Here is an 18,044-nt window from a genome sequence, read left to right on the forward strand (position 1 = left end):
GGCCGGGGCCCGGCGACCCCCCCGGGACCCACCGCGGGGACACCCCGAGGGGTGACACCACCACCCCCCCTCCCCTCCCCCTCCCCACCCCCCCGCGGTCAACGGGAACCGGTTACGGAACCGGCGTCATCGGCGGGGCCCGGCCCCGGGAACGGGCCGCGGCGGCCCCGGGGCGGATCCGGTAAAGCCCCGGTAGAGCCCGGTACGGCCCCAGTAAAGCCCCGGTAGAGCCCAGTACGGCCCCGGTCCGGCCCCAGTAAAGCCCCGGTACGGCCGCTACGGCCCCGGTCCGTCCCCAGTAAAGCCCCGGTAGAGCCCAGTACGGCCCCGGTCCGTCCCCAGTAAAGCCCCGGTCCGGCCCCGGTAGAGCCCAGTACGGCCCCGGTCCGTCCCCAGTAAAGCCCCGGTCCGGCCCAGCAGAGTCCCGGTGCGGCCCAGTCCAGCCCAGTCCGTTCCCGTAGGGCCCCGGTCCGGCCCCTCACGGCCCCGCGCGGCGGCTGCTCCCGCTCCGGCGGCGGCTCCGGCGACTGAACCGCGACCGGCCCCAGTACGGCCCCAGTACGGCCCCGGGACGGCCCCAGTACGGCCCCAGTACGGCCCCGGGTCGGCCCCGACACGGCCCCAGTACGGGACTGGTCCAGCTCCAGTTCAGCACCCAGGACAGCTCCAGCACCGCATAGAGCCCCCGGTACGGGACCGGCACCAGTTCAGCCCCAGTTCAGCCCCAGTTCAGCTCCAATACAGCTCCAGCCCAGCACCAGCACACCACAGAACCCCCAGTATGGAACCGGCACCAGCACGACTCCCAGTCCAGCACCAGTTCAGCTCCAGTAAAGCACCAGTACAGCACCGAGCACAGCACCAGTACGGCACCAGTTCAGCTCTAGTACAGCTCCCAGTACAGCACCAGCACCCAGTATAACCCCCAGTATGGAACCGGCACCAGCACAGCACCCCTATAGCACCCAGTACAGCACCAGTACGGCACCAGTTCAGCTCTAGCACAACTCCAGTACAGCACCAGTACAGCACCAGCACTCAGCATCGAGCACAGCACAGTTCCAGTACAACACCAGTACACCACAGAGCACAGCACCAGTACAGATCCAGTAGAGCACCAGTACATCTCCCAGTATAGCACCAGCACCCCATAGAGCCCCCAGTATAGCAGAGCCCCCAGTACAGCTCCAATACAGCACCAATACAGCTCCCAGTAAACCACCAGTACAGCTCCGATACAGCACCAGTACAGCTCCCAGTATAGCACCAGTAAATCACCAGTACAGCTCCCAGTATAGCACTAGCACATCACCAGTACAGCTCCCAGTATAGCACCATTAAATCACCAGTACAGCTCCAGTACAGCACCAGTACATCACCAGTACAGCACCCCCGGGACGCAGGGGCTTGCACGAGGGTCGCACACGGCTGCTCACGGCCCCCAGCCCCCCCCACACCCCCCAGCGCCCCCCCCGTCCCCCCCCCGTCCCCACTCACCCCACCTCCTCCGGCCCCATGGCGCCGGCCGGGGGGTCCCGCAGCACCCATGGGTGCCCCCGCCCCCCCCAGCGCCCCGAAGCCGCCGCCGCGCCCCGAAGCCGCTAAAGTGGGTCGGGGAGGGGGGGCGGGGAGGGGACACGGCGGGGGGGGGACACACGTCGGGGGGAGGGGACGCGGGGGGGACACACGCGTGTGCAAGGACGGGCTGAACCGGGCCAGGTCCTGGGGGGCCCCTCCCCCACGGCCGGGAACGGGGCGGGGGGGGGCAGGGAGGGATGGGGGGGGGGCTGGGGGGGGATTTGGGGGGAATTCGGACCGGGAGGGGGGGTTTGGGGGGGGTTGGGATTGGGGAGGGCCGGGCTTTGGGGCGTCTTGGCGAATTTGGGGGGGGATTTGAGGGGTTTGGGGGGGGGGCTGAGGCTTTGGGGGGATCTTTGAGGATTTGGGGGGATTTGTTTTTTGGGGGGGGACTTGAGGGAATTTGGGGGGATTTGGAGGTTGGGGGGGGCGCTGAGGCTTTGGGGCGTTCCGGGGGGGATTTGGGAAGCTCAGGCGGGGGGGGGAATATTGGGGGTTTTCCTGGGTTATGGGGAGGAATTTGGGGGGCGCGGGGTGAGTTTGGGGGGGTCCTTTGGGGTTTGGGGGGGTGACTGGGGAATCCAGTGGGTTTGGAGTGTTCATGGAGGGGGTGGGGAGGGTCCGGGGGGGTTTTGGGGTGCGGGGGGGTGGGGGCTCACCTGGGGGCATCGAAGCTGTCGTAGGAGCCGACGGTGTAATGGCGGAAGAGGCGCTTGGCCTTGTCGCTGCGGCTCTCTGGGGGCACCGACACGGGGGTCCCGGGGGGGCCAGGGGGGTCCCGGGGGGGACAGCGGGGTCCCGGGGGGGCCAGGGGCGTCCTGGGGGGGCCATGGGGGGCCGGGGATCCCCGGGGGAACCCACTGTGGTGTTGGGGAGCCCCCCCCAGGTTATGGGGGGCCCATTGGAGGGATCCGGGGTGGGGGGGGGGGCAGGTTGTGGGGGTGCCCCCCCCCCACTTAGGGGTCCCGTTTCAGGCTCCTGCTCCAGGGGTCCCATGGAGGTGGATCCACTTCTCCCTCTCCCCCCCCCCCGGGGCTGTGGGGTCCGGGGTCCCACTTGGGGGGCGGGTGTGGGTCAGGTTGGGGTGTCCCCCCCCGCCCCCCCGTACCTGTCTTGCCCTCGGGGGTGCGGGGGGGCACCTCCTCCACGCAGTCGGAGGGGAACCAGCCGATGCGGCCGCGGGCTTGGCCCTCCCAGAACCCCCCCTCGCCCACGCTCAGCACTGCCGGGATGGGGGGGGCAGCTGGGGGGGCGCTCTCTGACCCCCCAAACCCCCCCAATGCCCCCTGTGCCCCCCCCCCCCCCAACTCCCTGAGCACTGAGGGGGATGGGGGGGAGGTTCTGCCCCACAGTGCAACCCCCCAGTGCCCCCCCCCCCCGAAGGGGACCCAGAGACTGGGGGCACCCACTACCCACCCCCCCAAAAAAAAAGGGCACCCGGGGCACCCCAATCCCATCCTGAAACGGGCACCCGGGTGCCCAGGACACCCAGTAACCCCCCCAAAAGGGGGTTGAGACACCGGACCCACTACCCCCCCCCAAAGGGGGCCCAGGCACTGGGGGCACCCACAACCCCCCCCAGAAACGGCACCCAGGCACCCACCCCCCCCCCCAAATAGTGAACCCAGGTGCCCAAGACACCCACCAACCCCCCGGCCCCCCCAAAGGAGCTTGAGGCACCCACACCCCCCCCCCCCGAAAAGGTACCCAGGCACTGGGGGGCATCCACAACCCCCCCAAAAAGATCCCCCCGAGCCCCCCCCCACCCCCTAAAACAGCGACCCCAGACGCCCAGGGCACCCAAATCCCCCCGTAAAAAGGGGACCCAGGCACTGGGGCACCCACAACCCCCCCCCCCGAGGGACCCCATCCCCGGGGGGCACGGGGGGGGGCACGGGGGGGCACCCACCCTTGATGCGCTCGCCCTTGCTGAGGGAGAGCTCGCCCTCGCCCTGGGCCTGGTAGGGCTTCACGGCCAGGAAGGTGCGGCCGGGCACGGCCGAGTAGAGCTTCCGCTTCACCCCGCGGGTGCCCAGGGTGCCCCCGGCCCCCGCGTCCCGGCCCAGCCCGCTGGAGCTGCCGAGGGACACCCCGGGGAGGACCCGGCCGAGGGACCCCCCCGCCACACCCGCCCGGGGGGGTGTGGGCACCCTGACCCCCCCCGGGGGGATATGGGCACCCTGACCCCCTCCCCATGGGGGGATATGGGCACCCTGACCCCCTCCCCCATGGGGATATGGGCACCCTGACCCCCTCCCCATGGGGATATGGGCACCCTGACCCCCCCCCATGGGGATATGGGCACCCTGACCCCCCCCCCATGGGGATATGGGCACCCTGACCCCCCCCCCATGGGGATATGGGCACCCTGACCCCCACCCAAGGGACTCAGACCCCCACCTAGAGAATCCTGGCACCCCGAGCCCCCCCCGGCCCCCCCCGGGGCTCCTGGCAGCCAGCCCCCCACCGCCCCCCCCGGTACCTGGGTCTCCCCCGGGGCTGCCGTCGGGGCTCCTCCGGGTGCCGCCCGCGGGAGGGGGAGCGGGCCCGGGCCCCCCGGGGGCTGCTGGCGCTTCGCAGGGTGCCCGAGGGGGGGCGAGGCGCGGGGGGGGCGCCGGGGGGGCCCCGCAGCACCCACTCGGGGAGGGCGGCCCCCCCCGTGTCGCTGTTGGCGCGCAGCAGGCGCTGGGGGGGCAGGGGGAGCCCCCGCACCCCCTCCCGGCGCCGCCCCGCGAACTGGGGGCTCTCCTGGAACGGCACTGGGGGGGGGTCAGCGGGGGGGGGCACAGGGGGGCGGTCAGTACGGGGGGCAGGGGCCGGGGGGCCGGGGGGGGGGCCGGGCCTCCTGGCACCACATGGTGGGGACACCCGTGGGCTCCCCCCCCCCCCCCGGGGCCCCACGGCCCCCCCCCATGTCCCTGTGACCCCCCCGCGCCCCCCCCCCCGTCCCCCCACTCACCCACATCCGAGTCTCGGTGGTTTTTGATCAACTCCCCCAGTTCGAAGTTCCCGGCGATGACGGCGACCTGGGGGGGGGGGAACACGGCGGGGGGGGGACACACACACGGGGACACTCACCTCCGGGGGGGTCCCCATGGACGGGGTGTGATTCCCCGCCCCCCCCAGTGCCCTGGGACACCCCCCGCTGCCCCCGCCCCCCCGGAAGGGTCCCTCCTCCCCCGTGTCCCCCCGGTGTCCCCCCCCGTGTCCCCCCCCGTGTCCCCCCCGTCACACCTGGAAGGGCGTCTGCCCGCTGTTGTTCTTCACCTCCTTGTTGGCGCCGCGGTACAGCAGGATGCGGGCGCAGCTCTCCTGGGGACACAGCGTGGGACCCCGCCCCGTGTCCCCCCGCCCCGTGTCCTTGTCCCCCCGCCCCCAAATTGTTGTAGAGGGCCAGATGGGCAGCCCCGTGTCCCCTGTCCCCGTATCCCTGTCCCCTGGTCCCTGTCCCCATGTTCCTGTCCCCATGTCCCTGTCCCCTGTCCCCATGTCCCTTGTCCCCATGTCCCTGTCCCCATGTCCCCTGTCCCCGTCCCCCCCTTGCCGTACAGCCTGTGGATTTGCTGTCCCACATCCCCTGTCCCCTGTCTCTTGTCCCCGTGTCCCCTGTTCCATGTCCCCTTGTCCATCTCTGCCGTCCCCACCTTGTTGAGGGCGCAGATGTGCAGCCCCCTGTCACCTGTCCCCATGTCCCTGTCCCCTGTCCTCATGTCCCATGTCCCCATCCCCTGTCCCCATGTCCCTGTCCCCTGTCCTCATGTCCCTGCCCCTGTCCCCATGTCCCCTGTCCCCATGTCCCCACGTCCCTGTCCCCACCTTGTTGTAGAGGGCGCAGATGTGCAGCGCCGTGTTTCCGGACGCGTTCTGCGCCGCCGCCTCCGCCCCGTAGAACAGCAAATGCTCCAGGTGCTGCGAGTGCCCATGCTGGCACGCCTGGGGACACGGGGACAGGGCAGGGTGACACCCCTGGGGACACCCCTGGGGACAGGGACACACCTGGGGACACGGGGACAGGGCACAGGGACACCCCTGGGGACAGGGACATGCCTGGGGACATGGGGACAGGGCAGGGTGACAGCCCTAGGGACAGGGACACATCTGGGAACATGGGGACAGGGGATACAGGGACATGACCTGGGGTTGCAGTGACACAGTGACATGGTGACACGGCGACACGGGACCGTGGGAAAATAGTGACGTGTTATCATGGTGACACCGTGACATGGTCCCACAGGGAGATGGCGACATGGTGTCGCAGTGACAGGGTGACATGGTGCCACGGAGAAATGGTGACGTGTTGTCATGGTGATGTTGTGACATGGTGACACAGTGGCACAGGGAGATGGTGATATGTTGTCATGGTGACAGGGTGACACAGTGACACGATGACACAGTGACATGGGATCACAGGGGAACCGTGACGTGCCATGATGACGTGTTGTCATGGTGCCAGGATGATGTGGCGACACAGTGACACGGTGACACAGTGACACGGGGCCATGGAGAAATGGTGACGTGTTGTCATGGTGTCACGGTGCCAGGGTGACGAGGGCCCATGGGGACACGATGACGCAGTGCCGGGGTGCCAGGGTGGTGTGGTGACACAGCGACAGGGTAACACAGTGGCACAGTGACACGGTGTCGTGGTGTTGCGGTGATGTGGTGACAGGGTGACATGGCGCCAGGGTGACATGGTGACGCTGTGCCAGGGTGCTGGGGTGATGCAGTAACAGGGTGACAGGGTCCTGGGGTGTCGTGGTGACACAGTGACAGGGTGTCATGGTGCCGGGGTGATGCAGTGACAGGGTGATGCGGTACCAAGGTGTCATGGTGTCATGGTGACAGGGTGTTGCAGTGCCAGGGTGGTGCGGTCACAAGGTGACGTGGTGACAGGGTGTTGCAGTGCCAGGGTGACGCAGTGACACAGTGCCAGGGTGATATGGTGACAGGGTGACACAGTGACGCAGTGACAGGGTGTTGCAGTGCCAGGGTGACACAATGACAGGGTGACACGGTGCCAGGGTGACACGGTGACACAGTGACAGGGTGTTGCAGTGACAGGGTGACGCAGTGCCAGGGTGACACGGTGCCAGGGTGACGCGGTGACACAGTGACAGGGTGTTGCAGTGCCAGGGTGACACAATGACAGGGTGACACGGTGCCAGGGTGACGTGGTGACACGGTGCCAGGGTGACGTGGTGCCAGGTGACGCAGTGACAGGGTGACACAACGACGGGGTGACGCGGTGTCACCTGGTGGATCTCCTGCCAGCCGTTCTCGTCCACGGTGCCGATGTGGGCGCGGTTGTAGAGCAGCAGCTCGCAGCACCGGGGGTCGCCCCCCACCATGGCCGTGTGGTACAGGGGGGTCAGGCCCCGGCGGTCCTTGTAGTTGGGGGAACCCCCCAGGTCCAGCAGCGCCTGCGGGGGCACCGCTGCACCCACAGGGCACCCACGGGGCACCCACAGAGCACCCATGGGGTACCCACGGCACCCAAGGGAGCACCCACAGCCCACCCAGAGCACCCCCAGAGCGCCCAGAACGCTCATGGGGCACCCCCAGCACCCCCAGACCACCCCCAAGGCACCCACAGCCCACCCCCAGCACCCACCGCACCCCCAGGTCACCCCCACCCCACCCAAGCAGCCCCACGCACCCGCCGCAGCCCCCCCGTGGGCGCCCGTGCCCTCTCCCCGAGCCCCCCCGTGCCCCCCACCCACCAGCAGGGCGGGGTACCGGCGGGTGCAGACGGCGCGGTGCAGGGCCGTGGCCCCGTCGCGGGCGCGGAAGTCGAGGTGGGCCCCCCCCAGGCAGAGCAGGCGGATGATCTCCACCTCCCCCGGCCCCTCCCGCTGCGCCGCCAGCGTCAGGGGGGTCTCTGGGGGGGGGGGCACCTCGTTACCCCCACACCCATGGCGGGGGGGACCGGGGACAGTAGGGGGGGGCCCTGGGGGTGGGGGGGCCTTAGGGGACATTGTGGGGCCGTTGTGTGGGGGGGTGTCATGGTATATGGGGGTGGTCCCAAGGGTGCTCAGGGTCATGTGGGGGGATCCCCAGGGCTGAGGGGGGCGTCCCCAGAGGTCAGGGCGGGTCTTCAGGGGTCGGGGGGTCCCAGGGGTCCCCAGGGGCTGAGGGAGGGTCCCCACGGGTTGGGAGGGGGGTCCCAGAGGTCGGGGGGGTTCCCAGGGGTCAGGGGGGGTCTCCAGGGGTCAGAGGGGTCTCCAGGGGTCAGGGGCGGTCTCCAGGGGTCAGGGGAGTCCCTAGGGGTCAGGGGGGGTCCCCAGGAGTCATAGGGGGTCCCCAGGCATCAGGGGGGCTCCCAGGGGTCCCCAGGGGCTGGAGGGAGGGTCCCTAGGGGTCGGGGGGGGGTGTCCCAGAGGTCAGGAGGGTCCCCAGGGACCAGAGGGGGGGTCCCCACGGGTCGGGAGGGGGCTCCCAGAGGTTAGGGGCATTCCCAGGGGTCAGGGGGGGTCCCCAGGGGTCAGGGGGGGTCTCACCCCCTGAGTCGGAGTCGTGGTAGTTGGGGTCGAGGCCACGGTCCAGCAGCCGGGCCACCTTCTCGGCCGAGCCGTGCTGCACGTAGTCCAGAAACTTCCGGAGCCCCGTCTGGGGGACACGGGGACACGTCGGGGGACGGGGGGGCACGGGGGGGACATGAGGGGGCACGGGGGGGACACAGGGGGGACACGGGGGGCGACAGGGGGACATGTTGGGGGACGGGAGGACATGGGGGGGACACGGTGGCACCGTGGGGACACGGGGACCGGGGGGGGGGATTGGGGACACTGGGCCCATGCAGGGACACTCGGGGGGCGGGGCCAGGCAGGACCAGAGAGCTGGCAGGGAGGGAGGGGGCGTGTCCTGGGAGCAGGGGGCGTGTCCTGGGAGCAGGGGGTGTGTCCTGGGAGCAGGGGGTGAGTTCTGGGTGCAGGGGGTGTGTCCTGGGCGCAGGGGGCGTGTCCTGGGCGCAGGGGGCGTGTTTTGGGTGCAGGGGGTGTGTCCTGGGCGCAGGGGGCGTGTCCTGGGCGCAGGGGGCGTGTTTTGGGTGCAGGGGGCGTGTCCTGGGTGCAGGGGCGGGCCCGGGCGGCCCCACCTTGGTGTGGAGCTTGGCCAGCTGCTTCTCGTCCAGGTTCGTTTGTTTGTACACGCGGGTCTTGTACCGGAACTGGGGGGGCGGGGTCAGCGGGGACACGCCCCTCGGCCGAGGGACACGCCCCCGCCCGCCACTCCTGTCTCCCATTCAACCCTCAGTCCCTGCCCCCTTTAGACCCGCCCCCTTCCCATGCGGCAAGACCCGCCCCTGGAGAAGCCCCACCCCCCCCGAGACCACGCCCCAGTGGAAGCTCCGGAGGGGTCAAATCACAGCGGGACTCTCTGTCCCCCCCCCCCCCCCCGCGCCAAGCCACGCCCACACCGTGGCAGGACACGCCCCGGTCCAAACTCGGGGTTCGCCGCACTCCTCCCCCTTCTCATCTCGACCCCTCCCACCGCGAGCCCCTCCCACCGCGAGGCCCCGCCCACGCCGCGGCAGGACACGCCCCGGTCCAAGCTCTGAAGTGGCCGCACATCACCGCCACACCCCCCGCCCCGCCCACTCGCGAGGCCCCGCCCCCGCGAGGCCCCGCCCACCTCGAGGTAGGGCACGCCCTGGTCGAAGCTCTGCGGGTAGTCGCGCAGCGGCCGCTCCTCGTCCAGGAACTTGGCGTCCCTGCCGGCGGCCGCGGGCTGGAAGAGCCCGTAGTTGAGGCCGTCGTGGAGCCCCTCGGTCAGGGCGCAGAGCAGCTGCTGCTTGGCCGCCCACACCGCCGCGCCCGGGTCGAAGCGAAGGCACTTCTGGGGGGGCACGGGGGGGGGTCAGGGCGGGGGGACCCCGCGGTGGGACCCCCAACGCCCCTGGGGTGAGCCCCGACACCTCGGGGGGGCATCAGGGCAGGGGGGACCCCAATGGGACCCCCAACGCCCCTGGGACCCCCCCTCGGTGGGAGCCCTGGCACTTCGGGGGGGGGAGTCAGGGTGGGGGGACCCCGCGGTGGGACCCCCAACACTTCGGGGGGGCATCAGGGCGTGGGGGAACCCCCAATGAGACCCTCAAACGCTCCTTGAGTGAACCACAGTTTGGGGGGGACGACACCCCCACACACACACCTTTGGGCCCCCCCCATCCTTTTAGAGGACCCCCCACTCCTACTTTTGGGGACACCCCCCTCCCTAGTTTCGGGCAACCGCCTACTTCTGGGGGACCCCTTATATTTTTGGGAGTGTCCCCCCCCCCCCTTTAGGGACCTTCCCTGCTTTCAGGGTCCCCATCATACCCGGGGGGACCCCCCCATATTTTTAGGGGCCACCCCTGCATATTTGAGGACCCCCCCATTTCGGGGAACCCCCATAGTTCCGAGAGACACCCCTATTTTTGTCACCCCCTTGTTTTTTGGACACCCCCCCCCTACTTTTGGTGACCCCCGTATTTTGGGACACCCACCCAATTTTTGGGGACTCCCAATATTTTGGGGACCCCCCCCCCGAGATTTCGGGGGACTCCTCCTTTTTATGGACACCCCGATTTTGGGGGACCATCCCGCATATTTCCGAGGGACACCCCTATTTTTATGCCCCCCCCCCGAATTTTTAGGAACCCCCCTAGTTTGGGGGCCACTGCGTAATTTCCGTGATCTCCCCCCATTCTGATGGGGACCCCCCCTCGTTTCTGAGGGACACCCCTCACCTTTTGAGACACCCCCCCCCCGAGATTAGAGACCCCATATTTTAGGGATCCCCTAATTTTTGGGGGGGACACCCCTATTCCCCCCCCCCTTATTTTTGAGGGGACCCCCGTATTTTCTGTGTCCCCCCTCTTGTTATAACCCCCCCCTCCTATTTTAGCCCCCCCATTTCTTAGGGGTCCCCTTATTTTAGAACCCCCCCATATTTTAGCCGACCCCCCCCGTTCGGGGAACACCCCCCCCTATTTTTCTGACACCCCCATATTTTTGGGGAACCCCCCCAGATTTTTCAGGGACGCACCCCCCCCCCACCTTTGGGGCCCCCCCGCACACTTTTAGGACACCCCCCCCCCAATTTTGGGGGGTCCCTTCTATTTTTTGCCATTTTGGGGACCCCCCCACGTATCCTCAGGCCTCACCTGCAACTTCTAGACACCCCCCCCGACTTCTAATCCCCCCCCCCCCAATTTTTGGGGACCCTCCAATTATTTTGGGGGACACCCTCCCACCCCCCTGCAATTTTGGGGGGGGCTGCCCCCCCCCGCTCACCGTCTGGTGCAGGTCGGGGATCCCGATGCGGAAAACCATCATGCTGAAGTGGGTGTCGTCGGGGGCCGGGGGGGGCCGGGGGGGGCCGCGGGCGCGGGGGGGGCCGGGGTTGGCTCCGGGGGGGCCCTCGCGGGAGCTCCCCGAATCCGAGTCGCCCTCGGGGTACTCGGAGCCCCGACCCTCCTCCTCCTCGCTGGAGGCCGGCGTGCGCGGCATGCTGCCACCATCACACGGCTGGGGGGGCAGAGGCGGGTGACCCCCCCGGCACCCCTAAACCCCCCGAGCCCCCCACCCCCGGCACCCACGCGCTGGCACACGTGGCGGGGGCTCGCTGCAGCCACGTGGGTCTGGGGGGGGTGGGAGACCCCCCCCGAATCCCCCCAGGACCCCTCGAGCCCCCCCATCCCCCCCCATGCTTGTGCGTGCACGCACACGTATGTGCACGCACACCTATGTGCACGCACACGGCAGCGTGACACGCTGCACTGTCACACGGGTGGGTGGGGAAGGTGGGTGACCCCCCCCCAACACCCCCCGGCGCCCCCAGACCCCCCCCCAGCACCCCCATGTCCCTCCCCAGCACACTCACGCTTGCACACGCATGGACACACTCGCACATGCGTGTGCAGGCACAGGGCAGGGTTTGGGGCAGCAGCACACGGCTGGGGGAGGAACAGGGGGGTGGGTGACCCCCAACCTCCCCCCTGAGCCCCCGCACGCTTGCACACGCGTGTGCACACACACGCCTGGCAGTGCCACCCTGTGCATGCTCACACACGCTTGCACACACGGGTGCACACACACACCTGGCAGTGCACGCTCACGCACGGCACACGCGTGTGCACATACACAGCACCCCCAAACCTTCAGGGGTCACAGGCAGGGACCCCCCCCGGCCCCTCGCACGCTCGCACACGCGAGTGCACACGCCAACCCCGGGCTGGGTCGGGTTATTTTTAGCGGGCGGCGGGAAGTGGGGCACGTCCCGGGGGGACACAGGGACACGCGCGGGGACACGGGGACACGCGCGGGGACACGCCAGCCCCCGCTCGGCGCCGTGACATTGGGGGGCCCTTGAACCAGTTGTGGCGGGGGCGGGAACACGCGTGTGCGAGGGTGCGTGTGGGGGGAGGGGGTGTGCGCACGGGGAGTGCGTGTGGGCACCTGGAACACACGTGTGCAAGAATGTAGGGGCGCAGGGAGCACGCATGTGCAGCGGGAGCGTGCGCGTGCAAGTGTGTGTGCAAGGGGAGCGCGTGCAGGCCCCAGGTGCACGTGTGCAAGCGTGAACTCACAGGGAGCATGTGGAGGCGAGCGTGCGTGTGCAGGCGTGTGTGTGTAAAGGGAGCGTGTGTGGTCCCCAGGAGCACATGTGTGCAGGCGTGTGTGCACAGGAAACACGTGTGTGCAAGCCTGCGGCACAGGGAGCACACGCGTGCATCTGGAGCGTGTGCGCGTGTAAGCGCGGGTGCACAGGGAGCACGTCTCTGGGAACACGCGTGTACACACACAGCATGGGAAGCACACACGGGCACCAGGAGCACGTGTGTGCGGGTTTGAATGCACGGGGAACACATGTAGGGGAACGTGTGTCTACACGGGGAGCACTCGTGTGCAAGCGTGTGCATGCAAAGGGCACAGGCATGTGGGAGCACATGTGTGCACATGGGATCACGTGTGTGCGTGTGCCACACACGTGGGACCACGCATGAGTGTGTGGAAGGGGTGTGTGCAAGGAAGCACACATGTACGGAGACCGTGCACACACGAGTGTGCAATAGTGTGCGTGCAGAGAATACAGACATAGGGGACCTGTGTGTACACGGGGAGCACGTGAGCAAGCGTGCGCACACACAAAGAGCATGTGTGTGCACGCAGAGGCAACACAAAGAGAAGGGTGCACGTGTGAGCGGGGCACACGTGTGTGAGCGTGTGTGTGGGAAGCACACATGTGCACAGGACGCTCCCGTGAGCGTGCCCGGCGTTCACACGCGTGTGCACGCACACGAGGAGGCGGCGCATGCGCCCGAGGCCGTGGGCTCGGGCACACGCGACCTTTGCGCATGTGTGTATGGGGCGGCAGCTAAACCCCCCCCGCCCCCAGGGAGCCCTCGTGCGACACGCGGACCCCTCGTGCGACACGCGGACCCCTCGTGCGACGCCCAGCCCCGATCCGGCCCGTTTGCTCCCAGAATCCTTTGTGGTTGCCATGGCGACCGTCAGGCGCTGCCAGGCCGGGGGGGGGGGGGGGGGGGGGGGGGATTTGGGGGAGGGGCGTGGGGGGGGGACACAAGCGTCCGTGCACACGCGTGTGCGAGCCTCGGCCCTTCCACACACGCCTGAGCATGCACACACAGTGCCTCGTGCAAGGCCGCACACGCCCCACGTGTGCCCCCACCCCCCTGCGCCCTCGTGCAATGCACACACATGCACACACACGCACGCACACACACAGACGCGTGCACGCACACACACGCTCGCCCCCACCCGGGCCTCGCACACGCACCCACGTGTGCAACACGCCTCATGCACGCGTGTCCAGCGTGCGTGTGCCTCCCGCTACACGCCTCCCGCACACGTCCCCGCACTCGCACGCCCCTCTCGCACGCCTGCACACGCGTGTGCCCGGCCACGCGCCAGCGGCCGCCACGTGCGAAGGGGTGGGGGGGGGGGGGGGGGGCAGCGAATCGAGGCCAGACGAGGCCAAACGAGGCCGCGGGTCCGGCGCGGCGCCGCTCGCACACGCGTGTGCAACGGCCGGGCCCGCCCCCAGCGCGCACACGTGGTGGTGGCGGGGACACGCGTGTGGCACACGTGGCCGCGGAGGAGCTTTGCACACGCGCGTGCACACGCCCACCCCCCCACCCCCTGTGCCGGGGCCCCGCCTGCCCTTGCACACGTGTGTGTGTGTCCGTGTGTCCCGCCCCCCCCCCCCCCATTTCACGGGGCTCTGCGGTGCCTCACGCGTTGCACGGCCCTTGCACGAGCCCCCCCCCGCGTTGCACAATCCCCCCCCGCCTCGTGCCTTGCACGTTGCCCGGCCCCTTCGCACCCCCCTTTGCACACTCCCCCCCCCCCCAACCTCCTTGCACGTGTCTCCTGGTGCATCGCACGACCCCTCCCCTTGCATCCCCCTTGCACACTCCCCCCCTCCCTTGCACACCCGCCGGTGCCCGCACGCCCCCTCCCCGCCGTTGCACGCCCCCTCCCCCGTGCCTTGCACGCCCGGCCCCGCCCCGCCCGTTCCCTTGCACCCCCGTTCCACGGCCCCGTTGCACCGATCGCCCCCCCCGCGCCTCGCACGCCCCCGGTGCGCGGCCCCTCCCCGCCGCCCCGCGCGGCCCCGTTACACCGACACCCCCCCCCCGGTGCCTCGCGCGGCCCCGTTACACCGGCCCCCCCGTTACACCCCCCGCAGCGGCCCCGGCGCCCCGCGCCCCCCCCGCGGTGCCGGCGGCCCCGGCCCCCCCCGGTCGGTACCTGCCGGCGGCGCCGGGCGCGGTGGGGGCGGCCCCGGGGCAGCGGCCGAACCGGAGCCCCCGGCGCGGCGGAGCGGCGCGTCCCGGCCCCGCCCACCCGGCGGCCGCCTCCGCCTGGCCCCGCCCACGGCCCCGCCCTCCGCCACCGCGGACCCGCCCACTCCCCCCCACACGGGCGCCGGCTGGGACACGCCCCCCCTCCGGCCCCTCCCCTCCGCTCGCGGCAAGCCCCGCCCACCCTGCCGCCGAGACCACGCCCACGCGCGGCTCCCCACGCCCACACGCCGCCCCTGCAGTGCCCCGCCCACTACGGCAGCCCCTCCCCCCTCCCGCCAGGCCCCGCCCCCCCGCGTGCTCCTTGCCCGGGGGTTAAAGGGCGGGCGGGGGGGGTGGCTGGTTTTGGGGGTGTTTTGGGGAGTTTTGGGGTGTCCCCTCCCTGCTGAGGACCCCCAGAAGGACCCAGGCGCCCCCCCCGCCCCCCACAGACAGGCACAGAAGCAGGGGGGGGGGTCACACTCAGGTTTATTTGTCGTGTCCCCCCCCAACCCTCCCCACAGCCAGGGTGGGGGTTTGGGGGGCCGGGGGGTGTCGGTCTCACCTGCCCCCCGCGCCCCCCCCGCCCCCTGCGCCCCCCCCTTGTGCCCCCCCGGCGTCGGGGGCTCCAGACATCATGAGGAAGAGGACGATGGGGATGATGTACATCCACTGCGGGAAAAAAGGGGGGGGGTCACCCCCAAATACACCCCCCCCAGCAGAGAACGGGGAGGGGGGCGGCAGGATGGACTGGGGAGGAGTTGGGGGGGCTCTGGGGGGGGGGCCTCGGGGACCCCAAGGGCCGGGGGGGGGCACCCGTTGGATTGGGGGGGGCTGGGGGAGTTGTGGGGCTCAGGAGCCCCCCCGGGACCCCACACGAGGAGTGGTCGTGGGGGGGGAGGGTGTGTCCCCCCCATAGGGGCTATAGGGGCTGCCGGGGGGGGGCGGGGAGTTCTGGAGAATTTGGGGGGGACACCAGGGGGTTTTGGGGGGCTGGGGGCCCTGGGGAAAGGGGGGCACAGAGGAGGCTGGGGGGGGGCCTGAAGGGCTTTGGGGGGCCCGGGGGGGGGTAGTTTGGGGACAGGGGGGTCCGGGGGGGTTTTGGGGGGGTCACGCACGTATTTGGCGAAGAAGGATTTCTGCTCCTGCGGGTTCTTGGCGCGCTGGGCCTGCTCCTGCTCCAGGTGCCGGATGAAGGCGGCTGTCTCGGGGCTGGGGGGGTCGGGGGGGGGTCACAGGCACCCCAAAACCTGCCCCCCCCCCTTAGGGCATCCTCCCAACACCTCCCCACCCAGGCGTCCCCTACCCCCAAACCCGGAGCTTGAAACAGCCCCTTAAAACGCCCCCCCCCCCCGCCATGGGGTGGCCCAACACTTCCACCCGCCCCCCAGGAGCCACGGGCCCCCCCAGTGTCCCCCCACAGGGTCACTGTGTTCCCCGTCCCCCTGCGCCACCCGCTCCAGGGTCCTCCCAGGGTGGGGGAGAGCCCCCCACGATGTGTGTGTCCCCTCTGCCCCCCCCGTGTCCCCTCAGACCCCCCCACGTCCCCTCTGCCCCCCCCGTCACTCAGGTGGCAGCACAGTGGCCGGCACAAGGCCACCAGGGTGCGGGAGACCTCCAGGTCCACCCACGTCCCCGCGTCCCCCCCATGTCCCCAAAGGTCCCCCCGTGTCCCCCCCAATGTCCCCGTGTCCCCCCCCCTCAGGCGGCCGCGGGCAGGGGCTGTCTCAGGGCCACCGCGGGGTCACAGAGCTCCAGCCCCAGGTCCCCCCCGCGTCCCCCCGATGTCCCCAAATGCGTCCCCGCGGCCCCCCCTCACGTGGCGGCGGGCAGGGGCTGTCTCAGGGCCACCGAGGTGTTGAAGAGCTCCAGGTCCACGTCCTCCACCTCGGCCCCCCGGCACGTCCCCGGCACGGCCACCACCCCCAGGGCCACCACGTGCCCGGCCACGTCCACGTGCAGCGTCAGCTGGTCCGAGAGGTGGGACTCGAGCAGCGCACACTGGGGGGGGACAGGGGTGAGGGGGGGCACCGGGGGGGACAGAGGGGACAGGGGGTGACACAGGGCACTAGGGGGGTGATAGGGGGGCACCGGGGGGGGGCAGAGGGGACACAGGGTGATGGGGGCCACAGGGGGACGGAGAGGGGGGGACAGGGCCCACCAAGGGGGGACAGAGGGTCTGGGGGCAGCCGGGGGGGCAATAGCGGGGTGCGAGGGGGCAACTTGGGGGCGTCAGTGAGGTGCTGGGGGGGGACAGGGTGAGCCAGGGGGATGCTGGGGGCAGGAGGGGTGGGATGGGGGTACAGGGGGGCACAGGGGGGGTCAGGGGGGGCCCCCACGTACCGCCCGGACGAAGGAGGTGACGTACCCGGCCCCGCTCTCCTCCCCGGGGGCCGGGGGCCTGCGGGGGATCCGCACCCGGTACAGCCCGTCCCGCGCCGCCACCTCCTGCGGGGGGGGGCACAGGGACAGCGTGACCCCCCCCAAAACCTTCCCCGACCCCCCCGGCCCCCCCCGGGCCCCCCCCCACCCGCAGCTGGTTGCGCTCCTCCTCGCTGAGCTGCTTCTGCACCAGCGTCAGGCCGGGCTCGGCGCCGGGGGTCCAGGCCAGCGTCCCCCGCCGGCGGAACCGGGGGGCGTCATCTGCGGGGACACACACACACACACGGGGGGGTTGGCAGCGGGTCTGGGGTCCCCAGGGCCGCCCCCATCCCGGGGGGGGTGCGTGTGTGTGTCCCCCAAACTCACCCGGCTCGAAGGAGTGTTCCAGGGGCAGCGTCAGGCCGCAGGTCTCGGCGTCACGGCCCTCGCCGGGCTGGGGGGGCACGGGGGGGTGTCAGCTCCTCGCACTGGGGACCCCAGGATGGGGACACCCCCTCCCCAAGAGACCCAGGTGTTTGGGGACACCCCCCTCATGAGTATTAATGAGTTACCCGCGATCTGTGCCCACCCCTCGTGAATATCAACCAGCAGCCAGCAGCGACTGCCGCTCGTATCAATATTAATGAGCTGCCAAGCGATAATAACCACTCACTGATGAATATTAATGAGCTCGCCGCTGGTAGAGCCCGCCCCCAGACATCAGCCTCAAATACTAATTACCTGCTTGTGAATATTAAAGAGTCACCACACCAGGTACAATCATTAATATTAATGAGTCGGCACGGCCAGTGTACATCATTGATTAATATTAACAAGCCGTCACTCAGCAGGGCCCCGCCCCCTCCTTAATATTAATGAGCTGCCACAAGACACACACCCCCCCCCCCCCCCCCCCACACCCAGTATTAATGAGCTGCCACCGCTCGCTGACACCGGGAGTGTCGCCCCCTCATGAATACCAAGCAACCTACTCAATATTATTTTGTCCTCATTAATATTAATAAGACTCGTTAATATTAATTGGAAGTCTCGGGGCAGGGCCCAGCCCCCCGCCCCTTCACACGACTCCCCGGCGCGGGGCAGCGCCCCCCCCGGCCCCTACCCCGGCCCCCCGGGCCCCGCCGCCGCTCACCCGCAGCCCGAGGCCGCCCCGGCAGGTCCCGCCGCCGCCCAGCGCCGCCGCCGCCGCCCCCAGCAGCGCCGCAACCAGCAGCGGGGCCGCGGCCGCCCCCAGCGCCGCCATCTTGGCCGCGCGGGGCACGCCGGGGCGGGGGCGGGGCACGCCGGGAAGAGGCGGGGCACG

At 70.2% G+C, this 18,044-nt stretch overlaps 2 protein-coding genes across 2 annotated transcripts in view; both read right to left on the minus strand.

Moving 5' to 3' along the window:
* The window catches only part of SHANK1 (SH3 and multiple ankyrin repeat domains 1), a 24,748-nt gene extending 10,337 nt beyond the window's left edge, over nucleotides 1–14,411 (minus strand). Inside the window, 14 exon segments of the mRNA XM_074929817.1 lie at nucleotides 2,238–2,313; nucleotides 2,687–2,800; nucleotides 3,488–3,654; nucleotides 4,061–4,337; nucleotides 4,538–4,604; nucleotides 4,813–4,890; nucleotides 5,395–5,511; nucleotides 6,831–6,998; nucleotides 7,299–7,456; nucleotides 8,076–8,184; nucleotides 8,672–8,743; nucleotides 9,208–9,411; nucleotides 10,848–11,081; nucleotides 14,328–14,411. Of these exon segments, the coding sequence (XP_074785918.1) occupies nucleotides 2,238–2,313; nucleotides 2,687–2,800; nucleotides 3,488–3,654; nucleotides 4,061–4,337; nucleotides 4,538–4,604; nucleotides 4,813–4,890; nucleotides 5,395–5,511; nucleotides 6,831–6,998; nucleotides 7,299–7,456; nucleotides 8,076–8,184; nucleotides 8,672–8,743; nucleotides 9,208–9,411; nucleotides 10,848–11,063 (1,823 nt within the window). The 5' untranslated portion in view covers nucleotides 11,064–11,081; nucleotides 14,328–14,411.
* A 472-nt stretch (nucleotides 14,412–14,883) lies between these two features.
* Nucleotides 14,884–18,004, minus strand: EMC10 (ER membrane protein complex subunit 10). The gene is made up of 7 exons (XM_074930050.1): nucleotides 17,874–18,004; nucleotides 17,108–17,174; nucleotides 16,890–17,002; nucleotides 16,703–16,807; nucleotides 16,179–16,360; nucleotides 15,478–15,571; nucleotides 14,884–15,031 (listed from the first exon to the last, which is right to left on the minus strand). Exons 1-7 carry the CDS (start codon nucleotides 17,982–17,984, stop codon nucleotides 14,921–14,923), a joined length of 783 nt encoding a protein of 260 aa, XP_074786151.1. The 5' UTR covers nucleotides 17,985–18,004; the 3' UTR covers nucleotides 14,884–14,920.
* Between the last annotated feature and the right edge of the window lie 40 nt (nucleotides 18,005–18,044).

Source organism: Athene noctua, chromosome 31 (assembly GCF_965140245.1).
Source record: "Athene noctua chromosome 31, bAthNoc1.hap1.1, whole genome shotgun sequence".
Taxonomy (NCBI): Eukaryota; Metazoa; Chordata; class Aves; order Strigiformes; family Strigidae; genus Athene; species Athene noctua.

Bases quoted from the DNA above. Each gene is read 5' to 3' on its own strand.
- EMC10 (XM_074930050.1), bottom strand. From the start codon at position 17,984: ATGGCGGCGCTGGGGGCGGCCGCGGCCCCGCTGCTGGTTGCGGCGCTG. The intron at 17,175-17,873 runs GTGAGCGGCGGC...GTGCCCCCCCAG, and splicing joins GGGGCGGCCTCGGGCTGCGG to CCCGGCGAGGGCCGTGACGC. The intron at 15,032-15,477 runs GTGCGTGACCCC...TTTTTCCCGCAG, and splicing joins AATCCTTCTTCGCCAAATAC to TGGATGTACATCATCCCCAT.